The sequence below is a fragment of the Capronia epimyces genome (assembly GCF_000585565.1).
Source record: "Capronia epimyces CBS 606.96 chromosome Unknown aczIQ-supercont1.12, whole genome shotgun sequence".
NCBI lineage: Eukaryota > Fungi > Ascomycota > Eurotiomycetes > Chaetothyriales > Herpotrichiellaceae > Capronia > Capronia epimyces.
This window is the reverse complement of record NW_006912915.1, coordinates 76,721-94,719: the sequence shown is the minus strand read 5'-3', so window position 1 is coordinate 94,719 and position 17,999 is coordinate 76,721. Positions and strand designations below refer to the sequence as shown.

Sequence of the window (17,999 nt, the reverse complement as noted above, 5' to 3'; positions counted from 1 at the left end):
GTGGGCATCTCCTTGCCTCGCCCTTTGATGAGTGGCACTTCGCTGTGCCTGGCTTCAACCGTGGCCAGTGCTGCGCGGAAGCTCACCAACACCAACACCACAGATCCCACAGCAACAACATGGATATACTGGCAAGGAGCATAGGGGGAAAACCAACAAATCATTGTTTCAGCCAAGAGATAACACTCGGTGGAGTCAATCAGATGCAGAAGAGTCGTTTGTCCGGCGGACCATCTTCCTATGGATCGAATGCCAGACAAGGCTGCAACTCCCGCCGACGACCATGCAAGCCATTAAATGCGTCGCAGACATCTTCCTATGCGGCATTGCTGTCCTCTAGGCCTTGAATGCGGTGGACACGGCCCATTGAAGCTGTCGCACTTCTCCTATCGTGCTGGACTCGGTGGATAGGGTCGTGGCCGGTTTTAATTCCGGCCACGATGATATATACACCTTCCCGTCCAGATTTTGTCAGAGAATCTGGAGCGAGAGTAGACACCAACACCGACACGAGCAACGGGCCATCAGCTGCCTTCTCCTGAACCAATCATGGCCTATCTCGGCGAGTCCCCACCTCTGCCACCTCTTTCCACCCTCTTCCCTCATATCCAGTGCGATGCCACGACCCTTCCTCGCTCTATTGACCCCTTCACCATCACCGCCGCAACAGGCTTTCTACCATGTCGTCCGCCTCTCCGGCGCCTGCCTGCACAATTCGACGCCGTCTCCAATGTTCTAGACGACATGCCCATAGTGAAAGCTGATGGTGCGCCTGGTCTGCTCGCGACCTTCAAGCTCGGGGCTTTGATCGACTCGGGGGTGTTGCCGGACCTGAGCTCTCACATCAACGACCTGCGCATCAAGGCTGGTACTGAGGATGCATACGATCTCGAGGCAATCACCGCCCTTTTCCGGGACTACAGTTTCCTTGCCAGCGCATATCTACTGGAGCCCTGCTGGGAGACATGGTCCAGGGACCACGATGCTGGCTATGGCCTGGGTCGAGCGGTCTTGCCACAGTGCATTGCGGCACCATTGGTTAGAGCAGCTGACATGTAAGTACCCTGACCGCTAATCTACTCCTTGTATTTGTCCTTGACTGGGAGGTCACGCTGTCAGGCCGTGCCTCCAATGAATCCATATACTTACATAATGGCTTCTTTAGCCTCGACCTCCCACCATTCATGTCGTACGCAGCTTCCTACGCCTTGTACAACTACTGGCTCGTCAATCCCAATGTTGGCGCCGGTGTGTACGAGAATATCCGCCTCATCCGTGCATTTGAGCGTGGACTCGACCCAGCCAGCTCCGAGGCCGGCTTCATCCTCACCCACGTGCACATGGTACAAGAAACCGGACCCTTGATCTCCGGCGCAGTCAGTCTCCTCTCGACGATAGAAGAATCCGCCAAAGATACGACCGCCGCCGTGGCTGCGTTCCAGACGATGCTGTCCGCCATGACACGCATCGAGGCCCACATGGAACAGATGTGGACGCACTCTCTTCCTAAAGACTACCTGTCCTACCGTACCTTCATCTTTGGCATCACGTCGCAATCCATGTTCCCGAACGGTGTGATCTATCAAGGTACCCGCTACGGAGACTCTAAGCCGCTCTATTTCCGCGGCGAGTCCGGGGCGAACGACAGTATTATCCCGTTGCTCGACCACCTGCTTGAGATCCCCATGCCGCAGAACCCGCTCACGGAGATCTTGCGGGATTTCCGATCGTACCGCCCCAAGCCGCACCGCGAGTTTCTGGCCTGGGTGATGAGCAAGAGCGCCGAGGTGGGCGTGAAGGCATACTGCACGGGCCACGGTCAACACGATGCCAACTCGGCTCTCCTGCCAACCCTCTACCTGAAGCTTCTCGACCATGTGCGCAGTTTCCGCTGGCGTCACTGGCTGTTTGCCCGGGAGTATATCATCAAGCGCTCCTCGCATCCAACGGCCACCGGCGGCAGCCCCATTGTTACATGGTTGCCCAATCAACTGTTCGCCGTCATGGACCTCATGGACAGCGTCTACCGAGACAGTGGACTGAAGGACGTCATTGACAAGGGAGACATTGAAACTGGGGAAGGCAAGGTTGTCAGCGAGATGATGGACAATATTGCAACGCAGAGAGAGAAACTGGACCGCGAGGTCAAGCGGTACTGCATCGAACGTGGTGCGTGAGAAAAGGGTGGATTGCATCTATGTATGTTCTATGGCCAGCCTCGCGCTCTTTATCGCCCACCAATAGCGTCTGTCGAACCGACATGGCTCGTCAGCCTGATGGAGGAGTGACAATGAATCACAATGATATGTACGGTGTATAAGTGCTGGTCATGTGCGGGTGAGGGTGATACTGTCACGCCAGATCAGAGCTGAGTGGCGTTGCCATGCAGAGACGTAGCCGTATTCACTTTCAGTGAATTGGCGGTGCTGTGAGGAATATAAAGTTCTCCTTTGCGACCGCGATTCGCGCTCTCTCTCTCTTCTTTCTTTCTTTCCTTTATCTGTTTTTTCTCCATCGCGATATCAATCATCTCATCGAATCTTTGCTTCATTGTCGGATCCCTTGTCCTCTTCCTCCTCCAAATCCAACTGTCGCGCTTCTCGTCGTCGTCGAGCATGGGTTTCTTCCTGCCACACAGGGGCACCTGCAGCAACGACACAACAGTGTCACATCAGTCCGATAGACCTTTTGCGCTACTGCACTGCAGACAAAGCAGTAGCCCTTCATAGGAACAGGTATAAGCATACCAAGAAGCACTCAGGTCTTGTCGTGAAGATCAGCACAATCATTGTAAGCGCTCACCTCACCTCACCTCGCCATATTCCAGATCATACCTAAGCTAATCAGCTAGACTAGGGATATCACTTTAAATCAAGCAAATCAACCCACCATGATTGACACCAACACTCCTTCAAGAGCTTTCCAACATGATTCTGCATATCGTTCAACTCCTTTGTCGGATTGAGCCCCCGATGGTCTGGACCGGTTGAGCTACATTGGCATCTGATGTAGCCATGAATGATGACAGCCTGCGGGCATCAGCAGAGCATCAGCAGAGCGTTCCCGCCGTCCGGTATACAAACAAAGATACTATGGTGGCGTGTCCCATCTCCAATGGATATCCGGTTGGTTCATCCTACCTCTTTCTCTCTTGGTCCATTTGGTCGTTGCTAACTAAACCCCAGTCACATTCGCCATCTCACCGGGTCGCCAGGCCGAGTTTCCAGGCGTGGTTACTGGAAACTCTTTGAAGTCTAGGTGGACGGGGGCGTTGGCGCTCCCCCACGGGGTCTCCTGTGCTGGCCTCCATTTCCCCGGTGACCTTCTCTACTTCCACTGCAGCGTCGGCGGATTGAGGCAAACGAGATGAAATCACAGGTACCGGAGATGGTCGAGAACTTCGTCAAGCGTGGCACAGGCAGGAAATGATTCGCCAATGATATGACATATCTGGTGGGAATAACCTTTCAGGCCCCTTCCGAGGCACGTCCTCGAGCCTTGCTTTTACAACTATCACAACAACAGACATCGACAGTTGGCAGCGGACAATTGTGACAAACGGGCTTTGCTCCTCAACAGGCCGATCATGGCCGAGGCTTCCAGGCAAGACCCAGACCCATGGAGAACGGGCCGTTCATGGGATGCAAGCACAGCAACCTAGATGCTCCCTACTGGAGCTACTCATGGGGGTTTGTCCTGCAAAGACACGGCTGCGAGGCTTCCCTAATCTCTCATCCACCGTGTCTCACAACTTCCAACTGCCTCCAACGCACAGGGGTTAAGCCTTATACTTTTCAACTTCCAAATGGCGCAACCCTCGGAGCCTCTGCACCCTAATCTTCAGCGCTCCGCGCCGCCGTTCCCAAGATCACCCGTGACTTATCGACCACGAAATCATATACCGATGCCATCTCGGCGTTGGTGTACATAAAGTATCCTGTTCTCAACATGGTGGTGGGGTCGGCCTGTTGCGATGAATAGCATGCTCCCTCAGTCCGCAAAGTGAGACACATTCACTGGCACTCCTCTAGCATGGTGGCTCGCCTGCTCGAGTGGTTGTGTCTGTCTTCACTTTTCAAGGGCCGGCTGAAGTTGGATGTGAAGGTGCTGGGCCGATTCCCCGTCACCACCAGGCAGAAATTCTGGCGACCTGACCACCATCCGTTTCACACACCCTTGAACCGCGCATTTCAGGCACGATCACCAACAACAACGAGTTCAGTGCCAGCGAGCTTTTTAGCAAAGCAGTACCCCAAGAACATGTCATCAGGCAATCTGTGGGACAGGGGCGCGTGGGTGCACCGCCCGGGTGTTGGCTTGCGGCATTACACCGCGGATGAGGTCGAGGCCTACATAGGACTCCTCATCCTGGCTCACGGCCATACCAATGCCACAGAAGCCTCCGACAACTTGGACCGTCCAGTCTCCTCCTTCCAAGCCACCAAGTCTAGGGCAGACAAGTTCCCTTTCGCGCAATCAGGTCCGAGCCAGGGCAGATCGACCAATGTCCTTGACGCCCTGCAGCGCCATGCACCGCCACCACCTGCATATCGTGCTCCTCAACAAGCGAGAGCAGGAATAAGACAAATTTTGGTGGGTGGTGGAAGCGACATAAGAGGGAGAGTTGCCGCATTGCCTAGATTGGTTAAGCAGTCCGCAGGAGCGGCGCAGAAGACAGGCCAGCAATACACAACCGACAGGAGCACACAAACACGAACAGAAACACGACTACCGGCAGCGTCGTCGACACTCGCACACATAGGAAAGGAGACAGGTGGAAGACACGGAATTGGAGGGGAGGTGGAGGAAGACAAGGATGCCGAAGTATCAAGCATGGCAGGGGAGGAGTGACCAGCATGCTCAGGGAGGGTATCTTGATCTTGGAATGGATAGACGGCTAAGGAGCCTTCCCTGATGCCATTTCAAGGTTTTCAGGTTTCAACTCAGCTGAAACCCAGCTGCTGGTGAGTCACCCTCTCTGACGCAGTCTTCGTCACTTGCCTTCGCCGGCGCCGCTATGATGTGCCTGGATGGGAGACCGATATCGACAGAGTTTTCGGCGGCCAAATTTGGGCAACGCCTGGAAAGTGGGCTCGAAGAAGCATGGTGTTGGCTCTCGTCCTAGAAGTCGGCGACAGCTGGAGGAGGCCAAGGCAGAAGAGGGCCTGGGGGAGTTTCCGGATGCAAAGTCACCGGAGGAGGAGAGGCTGGCGACCTTCATGATGTGCGCGTGGCAGACGAAAGCGAGCAAAGAGGACGCAGAGTATGAATTTAGAGCGTGCGTGTTGATGAGCAGGTTTGATCGAAAGGAGTGTTGTCTGGGGCAATGCGACAGAACGAGATATGCTGTATCTTGAGGAGAACTTTCATCTACACTGACTTTCCATCCTTGTTGCCTTTGTCCTTGGCTTTGCTTTTGCTTGCGACCAGAGACCTAACAATCAGCCAAACCCACCAGAGCGTTGTGGTCGCCCGGCTGGAGTTGTAGTCCTGATTACGATCGCCGATTTCGGCCATGGCGCAGACAAGGTCGGCCAGCTCCGTTTTCACCTTGTAGTGTAGGTAAGCGGCGGTCAAGTCGAGGCCATTGGTTATTCCGCCTGCAGAGCGTGACAAGATCAGCAAAGATACCGCTGTGACAGGAGAGACAGAAGCCAGAAACGGATGAGAAGGGCAGTGGGTGAGCTTCAAGAAGGAACTCGGAAGGGTGTAGTAGAAAGAAATTTAGGCACTGGCTAGATCGGCATCGCAATTGGCTTTTAAGAGTCAAAACCCGATGGCATGCTGGGTCGTGGCGGATAACCGTGTCCCAGAAGAGCAATGTTGTGAGGGAGGCATGAATTACCATGGCTAGAGCCAGGCCTGACCCGTGGGAAAGAAGCCTGGTGCGCCTCAAGATCTTCAACACGAAATAAACAGGATGGCAAGGAGGAAAGAAATACATACCAGAGCTCCAGAGACGGCCATCCCTTTCCCACCTCCTGTCCACGAATCTTGCGGCAGGAAACTTCTCCTTTAACTTCGGCAATAGTCCCCTCGGACCTGTAACCCGCTTTCCATCCAACAATCCTGCATATCCTGCGGGGAAACTGCCTGTACAGATGACTAAGATATCCGTCGCCTCGGCCTTTTGATGTGCTTGGATAAAGTCAAGCACGGCCTTGTTCGGGACAAGATTTGGGTCTGGACCAGGGATGAGCAATGTATCCAGCTGACCAGGCTGTACCGCCGGGGAGTCCAATGAGTCAGTCACTGGCAGTGTTGCGGAAGAGGTCATTTCGGCGTGGGTGTCTGGCCCGGAGGCGCTGATGTAGTGAATGGATACTTTGATGGCCAGATCGAGGAGCGGCTGCGGCAGACCGCATGATGTGAGGTAATCAGGACTGAGCATGCCAAAGACGTCAATGGCAGAGGCATCGAGAAGTTGAACAGGTGGGATGAGGAGGACACCGACGCGGAGGGAGGTCGCTTTGGGAGATGCTAAAGCCATGGGTGCGTGTTGATGGGCAGGTTGGTTGAAAGGAGTGTTTTCTTGATCAATGGGATAGAACGAGATATGCTGTATCTGTAGGAGAACTCGTCCTCTTATACGGAGTACTGTAGTAGCAGAATTGGGTTCGGCCGGTTGTCAATGCATTGCAATATATCCGTACCTTGAACGCCATCGTGGCAGAAAACACAGATGCCTTGGTCTAAGGCACGATACCTTTCCTGAAAAGGATACGACCTGACTTGTGTCTCCAACCAGCTGTATCAAGATTGTGCTCATTCCAGGCTGCAGCATTTCTGGGGGAATTTAACTCAGCCGCGCGCATTGTGATTGGCGGGCGACATCGGAGATAGAAGGTCTCGGCCACGCACGTTACGGGACTAGGGAGGGAAGAGGACAATGTAGAAGAGGGAGCTAGAGCTAGAGCTGGAGCTTCTCAAAGGGTACAACATGAGGCAAGTCTCATATATTGCAATGGCTTCCAGTCGGTGGGTGAAGGTGCCTGCAGTTGGTAGTGGTGAAGAATGAAGAATGAAGAATGTCCATGGCTGCGGGCGATGTTCCATGATGCCTATTCATAGCACGCCCTCCCCCAACGGCAGCTTTCCCGAGCGGACATTTGATTGTTGCAGTTCCGGCGCTTGTCCGCATGGGGCGGCATATACGGCATATACGGTGGGCGTCTTCCATTCCACCGCCAACTTCCAACTTGAAGCAGGGAAACTCAACCTCGCCTCGCCTCCGATTCCAACCACCGTCTTTTCTGCGCTCGCTCGCTCTCCATGATCTTCTCACGCCACTAGTGCTCCTTTCATTCACTCGCTTCTCCTCTGTTCTCTGCTATTTCTTTCCACCTGTCTGCTCGACTCTCCTAATATGCCCCAATTCTTGAGCATGCGCCGCTTCTCCCGCTCAAACTCCATCCACAACTCGCATGCTCCCCAGTCTCCACCGACTTCCTTCACACCGCCTCTCTCTCACGCCCCCATGTTGCCCAATGGCATATCTGGGTCTCAACAAGACTCTCAGTCAAGACCAGTCTCAGTCAACACCTCCTCCAGCTTCGATTTTGCAAACCGGCCACCAGCCCATTACCATACGACTGCGCTGCCTTCGAATGCCGTTGGCAACCTCTCGCGTACGGACCAGATCGTCTTGAGGCACTTCTGGGAGTCCAAGTATGCAGAGAACAAAGCTAGAGACCTGCATTTCGTGCGTCCCGGCCCCTTGACTCAGTCTTGGAGATGAACCCCCACTGACGGAAACCACAGCTGAAATTCCCATACTTCCCGCAATACCCTGGCCACCAAGATCTCATCCCATATTGTGAGATCTACCACTTGGTCAAGACCTCGCCAGGGGCCAAGATCCTCGGTCTGGGCAGTGCAAGTGGTGTCTACATCGGGTAAGTCTTCGGTGACGACCTGGCGTCGTGGCCGCATAGTCTGGCCCCTAATATGTGCCGCTTTTGTAATTCCAAACGGCTCCGCTCATACTTACTGCTATCCAGGTTCGAGCTCTTCTCCGGCTCACAACTCCACATCGACATGGACGATGCCTGGCATAACATTTCTCATCACCGTGTGAGCTTCAAGTCTTACGACAAGATGCTCAAGGATCCTGCCTCCGACGCTGCATTCAAGTCTTGGCCGAAGCCTCTGACCATCGAGTTTCTCGAGGAGCAGTATCAGCGTTGGATGCTAGATCTGACCAGCTTCTGCTGGGATACGGAGGAAGTGACAGAGTTGGGGGGTGGCACCGGGGGTGGGAGCGTCCAGAGCGATTTGAAAGACGACATGTTGTAGGTTCCGTCCACTATTACCAAACGGAAATAGGTGTGGAAAGCTCTCTTCATGTTGCTTGATGCAAGGAACCACAGTCCCCTACACCATGTCATTCCAGCTGATATTCCCCCCATCGCCAACTTATTGACCCCTGCGACGCCGACGCCTCTTCACATCGATCATTTGCCGACCTGACACCCGAGAGTTAACCCCAACATGCTTCAACACCACGACGACGGTCTCACTCCTGGCCAGCATACTCCACCGTGTTTTGACATCTACTCACCATCACTTTTGGTGCTCTCAAATGCCGAAGTCGGCTGGAAAGCAATAGTTTAATTTCAATTGGTCCTACATTCAATTCATTTCGCCCATAATCTCATGCACGCTGGATACGGTCCACCGCATGAGTCGATTCCAACTCGATCACACGCGCAACGTGCAACACTACACGGTCGGACGGGGCCGCTCCTCGGATACCGATGGACATAATTCTAATCAAACACACAAAAGTGACAACAGCTTGAACTCCCCACCAGATTGATCTGGTGGTGGGGAAAACTGACGACTAGCTACGATGAATGAGACATGAGCTCTTTTTCCTTACTCTCTTACACTACAAGGACTACTTGATGGAACACGATTGGAACAAAGATGAAACAGTGGTTGGGCTTATTCGCTTGAAATCCAGGACCCTCAAAAATAATTCGGGTACAGACATGAGCCTGATACATTGGCTGGTATGCCAATGTCCATGTAGTCAGCAACCTGTACTCGTGCATCATGCTCTCGTCTTCTGAGGGGGATGGGTTTCGGCGTCAGATACGTTTCTTTACTGCAGATAATGCTATGTCGGCGACCTGCACACCTCTTTCGGTGCTTACGTGTCTGTATTAGTATTATGCGTGGTTTCTTTCGGGTAGATACAGCTGCCTGGCTAAGTTGCCAATGCGACCGGACAACGATGTTGCGTTCCACCAGCTGGTAACCTCTTCATATGATCCTTGCCTTCCAGTCTGCCGTCCACTGTCTCGGCGGACTGCCTTATCCAGGCAGCAGGCATCAGACAGCAAGCCACAAAATGGCATGCGAGTGTTTACCACTTAGTATGCTATGCAAGCATCATACAGCTCCCAACGGCACAGGGAGAGGGCTGTTACTGGCAGGAAAAACGTTGCTGGGACTTTTCAGACCGTATCTTATCCCGCATCCAACTTGAATGTGACCTGCTCTTTCGCCCCGTCATGGGATTTCTCGGAAACATTTTAACGAGGCGTGGGTGGCCTCAGGGCAAGGACGAATAAGCACAACTCTCTCGAGCTTGACCAGCCTACAAAGCCGTAAGACTGGCCACGTTCCGAGAATGGTGAATTAGAATTGGGTCGAGCCGGGCCGGCTTGCTTCGCATTGGGCCTCACCGTGATTTTCCGGCCAATCTGACTTCACGGCCCGTCGACGTTTAGCTGGAGGCCACCTCCGATGCAGTCCGAAGAAGAAGGACTTCGAAGCCATAGAGCGACTTATCATCCAACATCCCATGCCTATGCGCCGGACGAAAGCCAACCAGAACGGGTAGCCCGATCCGGGAGCAGGACAAGGTATCTATCCTCATTTGCCACCGCAGCTGATAGGACGAGTTTTCAATGCTGTCGCGTCCACCTCCACGTGTGTGTAGATCCATCATCCAGGGAGGACGAGTACCGCCTTGAATTCCAGCCCAGTCACGAGCTCGCCAGGTACAAGGCGACCATTCTCGGGCGTTTCAGGCGGTGCAGGCGCCCTTGTCGAAGAGCGAGGTTGGTATCATGTTAGAATCAGGTGCCCGGCACGGCACGGCATGAATGAAATGACTTGCCTTCGTACCGTGCATTTCAGCCATTCCATCTTTCATTCCTGATCCTCAATGTGTCATACCCCGTTGAACTATAGGACTGCTGAGGATGCAGCAAGCTGTGCCTAAGCTTAAGCCTAAGCCTGCCACTGATATCCTAGTAATGATCGTCGTACTAGGTACTACGTGGGATGTCAGGGAGTGCAAAGGAGCTCGCTGTCAGCCGCCACGCCTTAGGCCTTGCTGTGGACCTTGCACCGATGTCATAGGCAAAGTGCCTTCTGGAAACTCCAAGATCCCTCGTAGCAACTGACCGGGCTACTAGTACTAGTAGTACGTACCGTGATGAGGCGTTTCATCCGGACCCTCACCCGGTCAGCCTCGTCGCCGCCAAGACTGCACGAGGCTGAGACCCGCAGCTGCTCGCTGGCCTTAGGCTTAGGAGGCCCGAGCCCGAGCGGACTCCGGACTCTACAAAAGCAGGATTCGACGACAGTGGGAGAGTGGAGACCCTTGAGGCCTAAGGCTTATACCGAGTACTCCGTACCGAGTAGTAATCTCGTCCCGACCCTGCTTAGCAGGAATGGGGCCAACGGGCACCTAACGGGGCTCCTAAGGCTCAGGGCCTAAGAGACGTCCGCTACACGGGGTCTGGAATGGTGGGTTTACTTTTTGGTACTGGTACGCATCGAGATCCATTTCATTTCATGTAATAATTAAATACACAGACTAATCCGTAACGGATACCAAACAGCAAAAAGGCAGCCACTTTGCCGTAAAAGGCATCAACTTAAAATCAACGTCAAATGTCTTACCTCTCCCTCTCCCTAGAGGGGTCATATGGATACAGCAGCATCAGACCAGTGACACAAGTACTGTCGCGCGCAACCCTTCCATCTTGTTTGCTGCACTGGAGCCATTGCCGCCAGGGGCAGGTAAGTTGCCGTCAAGACACGCAACGTGTGTTGGCGACAAGAACGTATTTCAGACCATGCCGGCTTCCGGAGCGGGACTGTTGGAGCGTGATCGTCTCCCAGTGGCAGCTTCGACTTCCTGTTTAAAGTAATGTCGAAAGATGGGCATCGACTCCCGTGCAATCTTACCACAGTTCTTCACTTTGACATTATGTTCTATGGTGAACACTTTGTCAAACCGAATACGGCTGGCCGCGTCCAGTTTCTGGCCTGGATCTGTCTTTTCGACAGCGATAGGCCGTTTGCTCATCTTTGGCTCGCTCGGCAGCTGTGTCGGCTTGGTATCAGCCATGTGGATAATGGCATGAGCCTCGATGTCGACTTGGTGGAAATTGTGCCGGCCCACCCCCTTCCCTTGGTACGTGCTGACCGGAACGGCCCAACAGAAACCACGGCACTCTCTGACGACCGCGAAGCGCCGGATTTCACTAAAGACTTTCTCGCCCTGGCCATGGGAAGCGGCGGTGCGCTGCTGTCTCACGCGTCCCTTTCCAGCAGTGGCATTCGTGTGCCATACCATGAGAAAGAGCCTGCCCAAGCTAAACCACCTACTATCCCTTAGACGCAATCCAGAGAGATGCTGGACAGCTAGGCTCTCGTTGCCTTGCTCTGCATTATGGAGAGAGGGAGTATGGAAGCTGTTGCGCTGCCCTTGGCGGCTCGGTCCTCCAGATAATGTAACGGCGGACACGGCGTAAAGTTCAGTCGACATTTGGTCGCTGGCTTGAGTGCGTTGATGCTGACTCTGCGCCATCTGTTGCACGTGGCCCATCAACTGTTGAAATGTAGTATCCTCCTGGTTTCGGCGGTCTTTGGCCACCAGACTACGGAGGAAATCTGCTTGCGCATCTTGTCCTGTCAGGATGTTAAATTCTCTGACAAGGAAGTAGATCCTGCTAAGTGCCTGACTCAGGTAAGGATGCCCTTCCCTCTGCCATTTGATGGCCTCCAGAAGGAACAGGTATTCTGGGACTGCGAACACTTCTCGATTGGCGGCCAGATTGTTGGCGGGCTCCCCATCATAGGCCCAGCTGGACAGAGTTTGGAAAACATCCTCAGTCAAGAAGATTGTTGTACTTGTAGTAGACGCCACCTCGGAAGCCCGATGGGCTCGTGAATATCTGTCTCCCTCCTCCTCCTCGTTTTCTTTATCATTTTTTTTGTTGTCACGAGCTTTGCCCTTTCCCTTTTTGCCCTCATCAGATTCATGGGTCTCGTCGCCATCTCCGTGAGCGATCTTGCTATCATGTTTACGTGCAGGTCCCTGTGTATGATCCTTCGGGACCCTGGAGCTTTGAGGGATACCATATTCATCCTGCGCTGTCTCCCGCTTCTTCGAGGGCCTAGTGGTCGCTCCCGCATTTGGAGGGTCAGAAACCTGGCCTGCCTTCCGGGGCCTCTCTCTATAGGAAAGAGGCGGTGACATGCCGACCGATCGAGATAAAGCAAGACTTCTCTTCTCTCTCGTCAGAAGTGCGTGAGCTGGTGCTGAGTTGCGGCTTGACAAACCGTATCAAGGACTCTGAGCAAGAATGTCACTGCACGCTTGTAAAGAAGTCGAAATGGCCGGGCTTCTCTAGACCGGTGCCAATGCTGTAGGACACAGGCTGCTAAGCGGTAGACAAGAAAGCCAGCCAGACACCAGTCCAAGGTTAGAAGACAACCTGATAGCTGCAATTCAAACTCTGACATACTTTATAACATCCAATGCCATGAGGGGTCCATGGACAAGATTCCGCCTCCGTAATTCGCGGCTTGCGGCTCTGCAGAGCTTACCCGCAGGCGATGGCGTCGCCATGTGGAGGTTGGCAGATGGATTCGCCTCGACATATGCCGCTCATGTGTAGTTCCGGGGGGATTGGATGCTATCAGAGACCACCGAGGGCCTCCTCAGCCGTTTAGTGCGCCGGCACCGATGCTGGCGAGCATGTGCCCAACGTATGCACCAGCCATGAAGCCAAACTATGATGCTTGCTGCTTCTCTAGCGCACGCAGGCCTGAGATAGCTGCTAGTGGCAAGAGACCAAGTTGAGACCAGGGAGGTAGCGTGATGCAGAGAGGGAGACAGGAAGTGTCCGTCCCGTCGTCACAGAGCAGTACCGAGTACCGACATTACAATGGAAATACCGTCAATGCTTCCGTCACGCCTTCCCTGCAGGTGCGCCGCCCGGGAATCACAGTCTCGATCCTTGTGGCGCCCGGCCTCTTGCAACCGGCGCGCCTCGTTTGTTTCCTCCCTTGTACCGACCTCAAAGGATGCCTACAGTACCGTTTGCACCCTTCTCTCTCTTGTTGGACTTGCCGCCTCTCGTCAGCATGAGCTTGCTTTTGAGGCGCCCTCGTAATGAGTCCATGGTACTGGCCCTCGTCTCGCAGCGACGTCGCCCCGTCAAAAGAAAAGTGAGTTTGGTAGCACAGGCCTGTTTGCGGATAATGGTTGACACTTCGACTACAGCTTGACAACACCACATCCGCCAGATTCCTCTACGCCGACAACACTGCCGGACACCCTACAAAATGTCACCATGGCGGAGCGGGAGTCCCCTCCCTCTTTTACGCCACTGCCGCCAGCCGCGGAAGATCGTGAGGCAGAGGACCAGTCTGATGCTAGTGTGAAGATGGACATTGAATCTCACCCTACGCCTGGGAGAGACCTCCACGGGGGAGCAGTGTCTGAAGAGCAGCCAGCTGGTGCTCCGACAACTTCGTCTCTGCAAGAACAACATATTGGGCACAACAGTTCGCCGGAAACAGTCTCGACAGGCTTTGCTGTTGATCTCGACGATGGAGTCTCTCCTGAGACTACACCCGCTGCAGACGCTCGTTCGCAGGCATTGCGCAGCAAGTGGAACCAGCTCTCAACGCTGGCAGATTCTTTCATCGGGAATTTGATAACCACGGGTGATAGTCGAAGAGACGCCCTGGATAAACGACGCGTTGCTCTAGAGAACATAAGCAGCTTCTTGAAGTGTAGTCAAGATCACACACATCCTCCCTTGCTTGAACTCGAGAAGTCGCTGTTGGTTCTTCAGGACAGGGAGCAAAAGTTGTATAAGATGGACGAAACCTTGATCGGACAAGGGGACGAACTTCAAACCCAAGCCTCCAAGATCTTCGGACCCGTCGCAAATGTCTCCTTCGAGATTCTGGACCAACAGGGCGTAGTTGTCCAGTCATCTGAGGATGACACAGATGAATCAACTTTCATGGAAGATGACATCCGGCTGGACAAAACCTCGGAAGCTCAACATTACCTGTCCAAGAAGGGAGATGTCGACCTCCTCAGAGAGAGCTTGATGGAACTGGAGGTGGAGCGGGTGTTGATTGCGGAGGACCAGACTCTTGAGGAAGAAGACCCTGGTCTTCTCGACAGCTTGGAATCCCGAGAGCAAGAACTGAGGCAGCAGCTCAAACTGGCCGAGAACGATCTAGACCAACTACATGACAAATTGCCCGAGAGAAAGGTGGACATACCCGAAGATCAACTGCGCCCCCTCGATGAGCGAACAGAGCCTGTCTCCGATCTGAGTCTGTCCACGCGTGGCTCGGTACATCAGGAGGGCCAAGAGACGCAGGAGCCAGCCTCTCGTCCCCGAGACAGTCTGCTCCAGATACTGGAAAGTGTGACCGACGAAAACCCCGTGCGGGCTAATACACTGGTGAATGCCTATCTCTACTATCAACTGAAATCGTCGCCAGAGGAACAACTGGCTTTCTCGAGAGCTGTGCAAGACGCTGTGCAGGACGGCGATCAACCTGTCGAGACTGATCCACAGTGCATTTCACTCGATCACTGGTTTACTGAAGAAGCGAAATCCAAGCCGAGTAAATCGAGAGTCAGGGGTATCTTTAGTCAGGACTCGAACGCATCGCACCTGGACTATTCTCACTTGACCCATGGGCAGAGCGAGCCTCACATGCTGCCTGCACAGTTTCTGACTTCCGACAATGTCCGCCGGCTCGACCAGTTCCTCAGAAATAAGGCTGCAGATGAGTACCCAAACTCAACCCGGTAAAGCTTTCTGCTTTTCTCTACTGGCAATACGACAGAGCGGCCAGCGAAGGGCTAAACTGATCGTCCACTAATTCGTCTAGTATAATATCTTTTCGGTTTGTTTTCTTCCATGCTAAAGACGTCTGAACATGAAACAGGGCTTTCAGAGCTGTACAATTGTGCTTGTGGACAATGACTGAGCTTGGAGTCTGTGCCAGTGGTGATGGTGCTGGTGGGCTCCTCCCTGAAACGCAAATCTTGGGCTTAGACCTGCGATTGGGACACTCGGTTGCGGACTGGCATGCAGAATGAATCCATCCTGTCTCATAGCTCAACTCATCGAGCGAAGTGTCTATTATCTCCGAAGATCATTGCAAGACCAGACATCCAAACGAGATCCTGGGCTCCCTCTGCGACCTCGAGTTTCTATGGATACCCAAATGGCCTATTTTCTATCATCCTGGAGTACTCCGTACTGAAAAGTCAAACGTGGCCGTTCCCTTAACCTGCGACGATACCGTAATATTGAAGTGTACTCCGTATTCTGTCCAACAATCCGCGACTGGCGCAAGAATCACGTCGAATCAACCTGCAGCCGAAGTATGCATGCCTGCGGCCTCGGCCTCGGAAACACGGCACGGGTTGGCCTCTCTCCAAAGCCCGCCTGCACCCTATCTATGTACACACGGGTGACGGGAATTTGAAACGCGACTGCAGACCCTGATAACAACAGCAGCTGATCGCTGGCAACACGACTGCACATGGATTACACAAGCTCATGTTGGAAGGAGTTGCTAATCGAAACCCGTGCACCACGACCGTAGACACAGCCCGGCCCTTGATCACGAGAACAGGGCAACAACAGCTCTGACCCGTCTCGACTCTGCAAGATGATTTGATCGAGCACGAAACCACCCCCACGCTTGAATGTTGCTTTCTTCCCGTTTCATGGTGCAGGAGCAACTTTGGCAATTCCCGCTGCACGGAGTACACATAGACAGTGATTACTGGACCATGGGTCATGGCGAGTTCGTGTTTCCCGTGCCCAGCGACGCCAGCACACCTCGAGTCTCGCACCACCAATCTCACTGCTTAATTGGATCTGTGCAGCCGCCAGCAATACACAGTACACTCGGAGTAAACTTCCTCACTCTACTTCAGGTACAGCCATAACTGGGGTATCCCGACCAGGCAAGTCATTCATCACTGCGTTTCCGGCCAATAGAACAGTGTTGGATGCCGTGCAGGAGAGCGAACGGGGACACCCGGTAGTACAGTGATTACTGCTTCTTGCTAGGTTGGCAGCCGTCACGCTGTCCGGGCGTGAAGCAGACGGAAACGACATGATTTAATAGGTAGTATGCATATCCGTACTTTGGTTCGCCCTAATTATTAATACTATCAATACTAAATACTGTTAGGAATGAGTAATTGGTATTGGTGGTGATTACATCAAAGCATACCTCACGTACTCGTAGGTAGTGAGGAACTCCACTCCACTCCGTACGGATACAATAAGATGATACCAGTACCGCGGGCGGTTAGAAGGACCGATCCGTGGCCTCGGGCCACCAGAACGGATACAGTGCTGCATTTGACCCACCAGATTCTCCACCTCTACAACGACATGTCTCCTCTTCCAAGGGCCTTCTGTCAGGACAGGATAGGACATTCGGCAGTAGTGACATGTGTAGGCAGACAGGACAGGACAGGACGGGACAGGCCGCGACAGCTGCCGAAGGGGTCGATGAGGCGAGGCGAGGCGGAACGAGGTGAAGTGAAACGGAACGAAATGACGAGTCAGCAGCCAGGCCCGGGACCTTAGGCTCAGAGACCTCGCGGAGATGTCGCTATCCGCTAAAGTTACACATTGTCACTAGTGCAGAGACTGGGGATTCATGGCACGAAACACGAAAGCGTGCCCTATCAGCCGCGCATTCTTTCCGGCATTTCCTGTTTTTCCCAGAGTAGTCCTTAGTCCGTACGCTGCTCCTGTCTGGTCTGCCATGGCAGCCGGGGACCGGACGCGATGCGGCTGAAAGGAAGACGAGAGGCACGTGCAGTTTGAGATGGCTGTACTCTGTACGTTTCCTCTGTACGCATGCAGTAGTCAGACTCTGAGTACTGAGCAGACTTACCTATTTCCCGTCGACGGCATGCGCACTAGCCACGTCCCCTTCGCCTGCATGGCGGAACTGCGTCACTGTCACAAGCACGCGCGTGTTTAAAGTATGCAGCATAGTTTTAACATGCCCAGGTTCACGGACTAATCAGCCCGTAGACCGTCCCTCTTCGCAGGGCCTTCCCGCTCTGGCTGCTGGTTGGGTTTAGAGTTTGGAGTCGTGGAAAGGTAAATGACAATGATATCAATCCGCCCAGGAGCGACCTGCCGCCCTATTCGCTGCTCTGGCTTTCATGTGTGCACAGCTTGACACTGTCAAATGTTGTTTGGCCATGGATTCATGGGATGGATTTCCTTTCTGTTCGAATTACCTTTAATTTTTGACATGACCCAGGCACCTGGCCACCTGGTCAGCTGCTGCTCAAAATAGGGGCCTTGGTTCTGCATGCATTTGGATAATAGCCTGGAACTTTCACTGGCATCCTTGTGTAGAGAAGGCCTAGTGGCTGTTGACCCTTGCTTCCACTATGGACCATTCTGTCCATACAATACGTTGATGAAGAGTAGATCCCACAGTCTACCTGACTCCCTGTCTAGGCTTGTAGGGTGTGATCATCCCACCACCAGAATCCACAAGGTCTAAATCAGTGACCCCCGCAATGAGGCTCTGCGGTGCGGAAAAACTGCTCTGGATTCCGCCGAGGCGGCTAGGGTAACACCTTTCCCGTCAGCGCTTGAGTGTTAGGGCGAGCGCCTGCTACCTTCCAGCTTTGGCTCGATTGAAAGGACTTCGTTTAGATGTTG

General features: G+C 53.6%; 6 protein-coding genes across 6 annotated transcripts; 4 read left to right on the top strand and 2 right to left on the bottom strand.

Moving 5' to 3' along the window:
- Nucleotides 1-549: 549 nt before the first annotated feature.
- On the top strand, nucleotides 550-2,177 carry A1O3_10503 (indoleamine 2,3-dioxygenase; the record flags this gene model as incomplete). Its single annotated transcript, XM_007740593.1, has 2 exons — nucleotides 550-1,055; nucleotides 1,166-2,177. The coding sequence occupies 2 exons, from the start codon at nucleotides 550-552 to the stop codon at nucleotides 2,175-2,177; spliced, it is 1,518 nt and encodes a 505-aa protein (XP_007738783.1).
- A 1,855-nt stretch (nucleotides 2,178-4,032) lies between these two features.
- Nucleotides 4,033-4,851, top strand: A1O3_10502 (uncharacterized protein; the record flags this gene model as incomplete). The annotated part of the gene is made up of 1 exon (XM_007740592.1): nucleotides 4,033-4,851. One exon carries the CDS (start codon nucleotides 4,033-4,035, stop codon nucleotides 4,849-4,851), a length of 819 nt encoding a protein of 272 aa, XP_007738782.1.
- Nucleotides 4,852-5,370: 519 nt separating this feature from the next.
- A1O3_10501 (uncharacterized protein) lies at nucleotides 5,371-6,490 on the bottom strand (the record flags this gene model as incomplete). Its single annotated transcript, XM_007740591.1, has 2 exons — nucleotides 5,371-5,600; nucleotides 5,947-6,490. The coding sequence occupies 2 exons, from the start codon at nucleotides 6,488-6,490 to the stop codon at nucleotides 5,371-5,373; spliced, it is 774 nt and encodes a 257-aa protein (XP_007738781.1).
- A 987-nt stretch (nucleotides 6,491-7,477) lies between these two features.
- A1O3_10500 (uncharacterized protein) lies at nucleotides 7,478-8,295 on the top strand (the record flags this gene model as incomplete). Its single annotated transcript, XM_007740590.1, has 3 exons — nucleotides 7,478-7,702; nucleotides 7,762-7,895; nucleotides 8,001-8,295. 3 exons carry the CDS (start codon nucleotides 7,478-7,480, stop codon nucleotides 8,293-8,295), a joined length of 654 nt encoding a protein of 217 aa, XP_007738780.1.
- A 2,794-nt stretch (nucleotides 8,296-11,089) lies between these two features.
- On the bottom strand, nucleotides 11,090-12,505 carry A1O3_10499 (uncharacterized protein; the record flags this gene model as incomplete). The annotated part of the gene is made up of 1 exon (XM_007740589.1): nucleotides 11,090-12,505. The coding sequence occupies one exon, from the start codon at nucleotides 12,503-12,505 to the stop codon at nucleotides 11,090-11,092; it is 1,416 nt and encodes a 471-aa protein (XP_007738779.1).
- A 1,099-nt stretch (nucleotides 12,506-13,604) lies between these two features.
- A1O3_10498 (uncharacterized protein) lies at nucleotides 13,605-15,095 on the top strand (the record flags this gene model as incomplete). The annotated part of the gene is made up of 1 exon (XM_007740588.1): nucleotides 13,605-15,095. The coding sequence occupies one exon, from the start codon at nucleotides 13,605-13,607 to the stop codon at nucleotides 15,093-15,095; it is 1,491 nt and encodes a 496-aa protein (XP_007738778.1).
- Nucleotides 15,096-17,999: the final 2,904 nt, after the last annotated feature.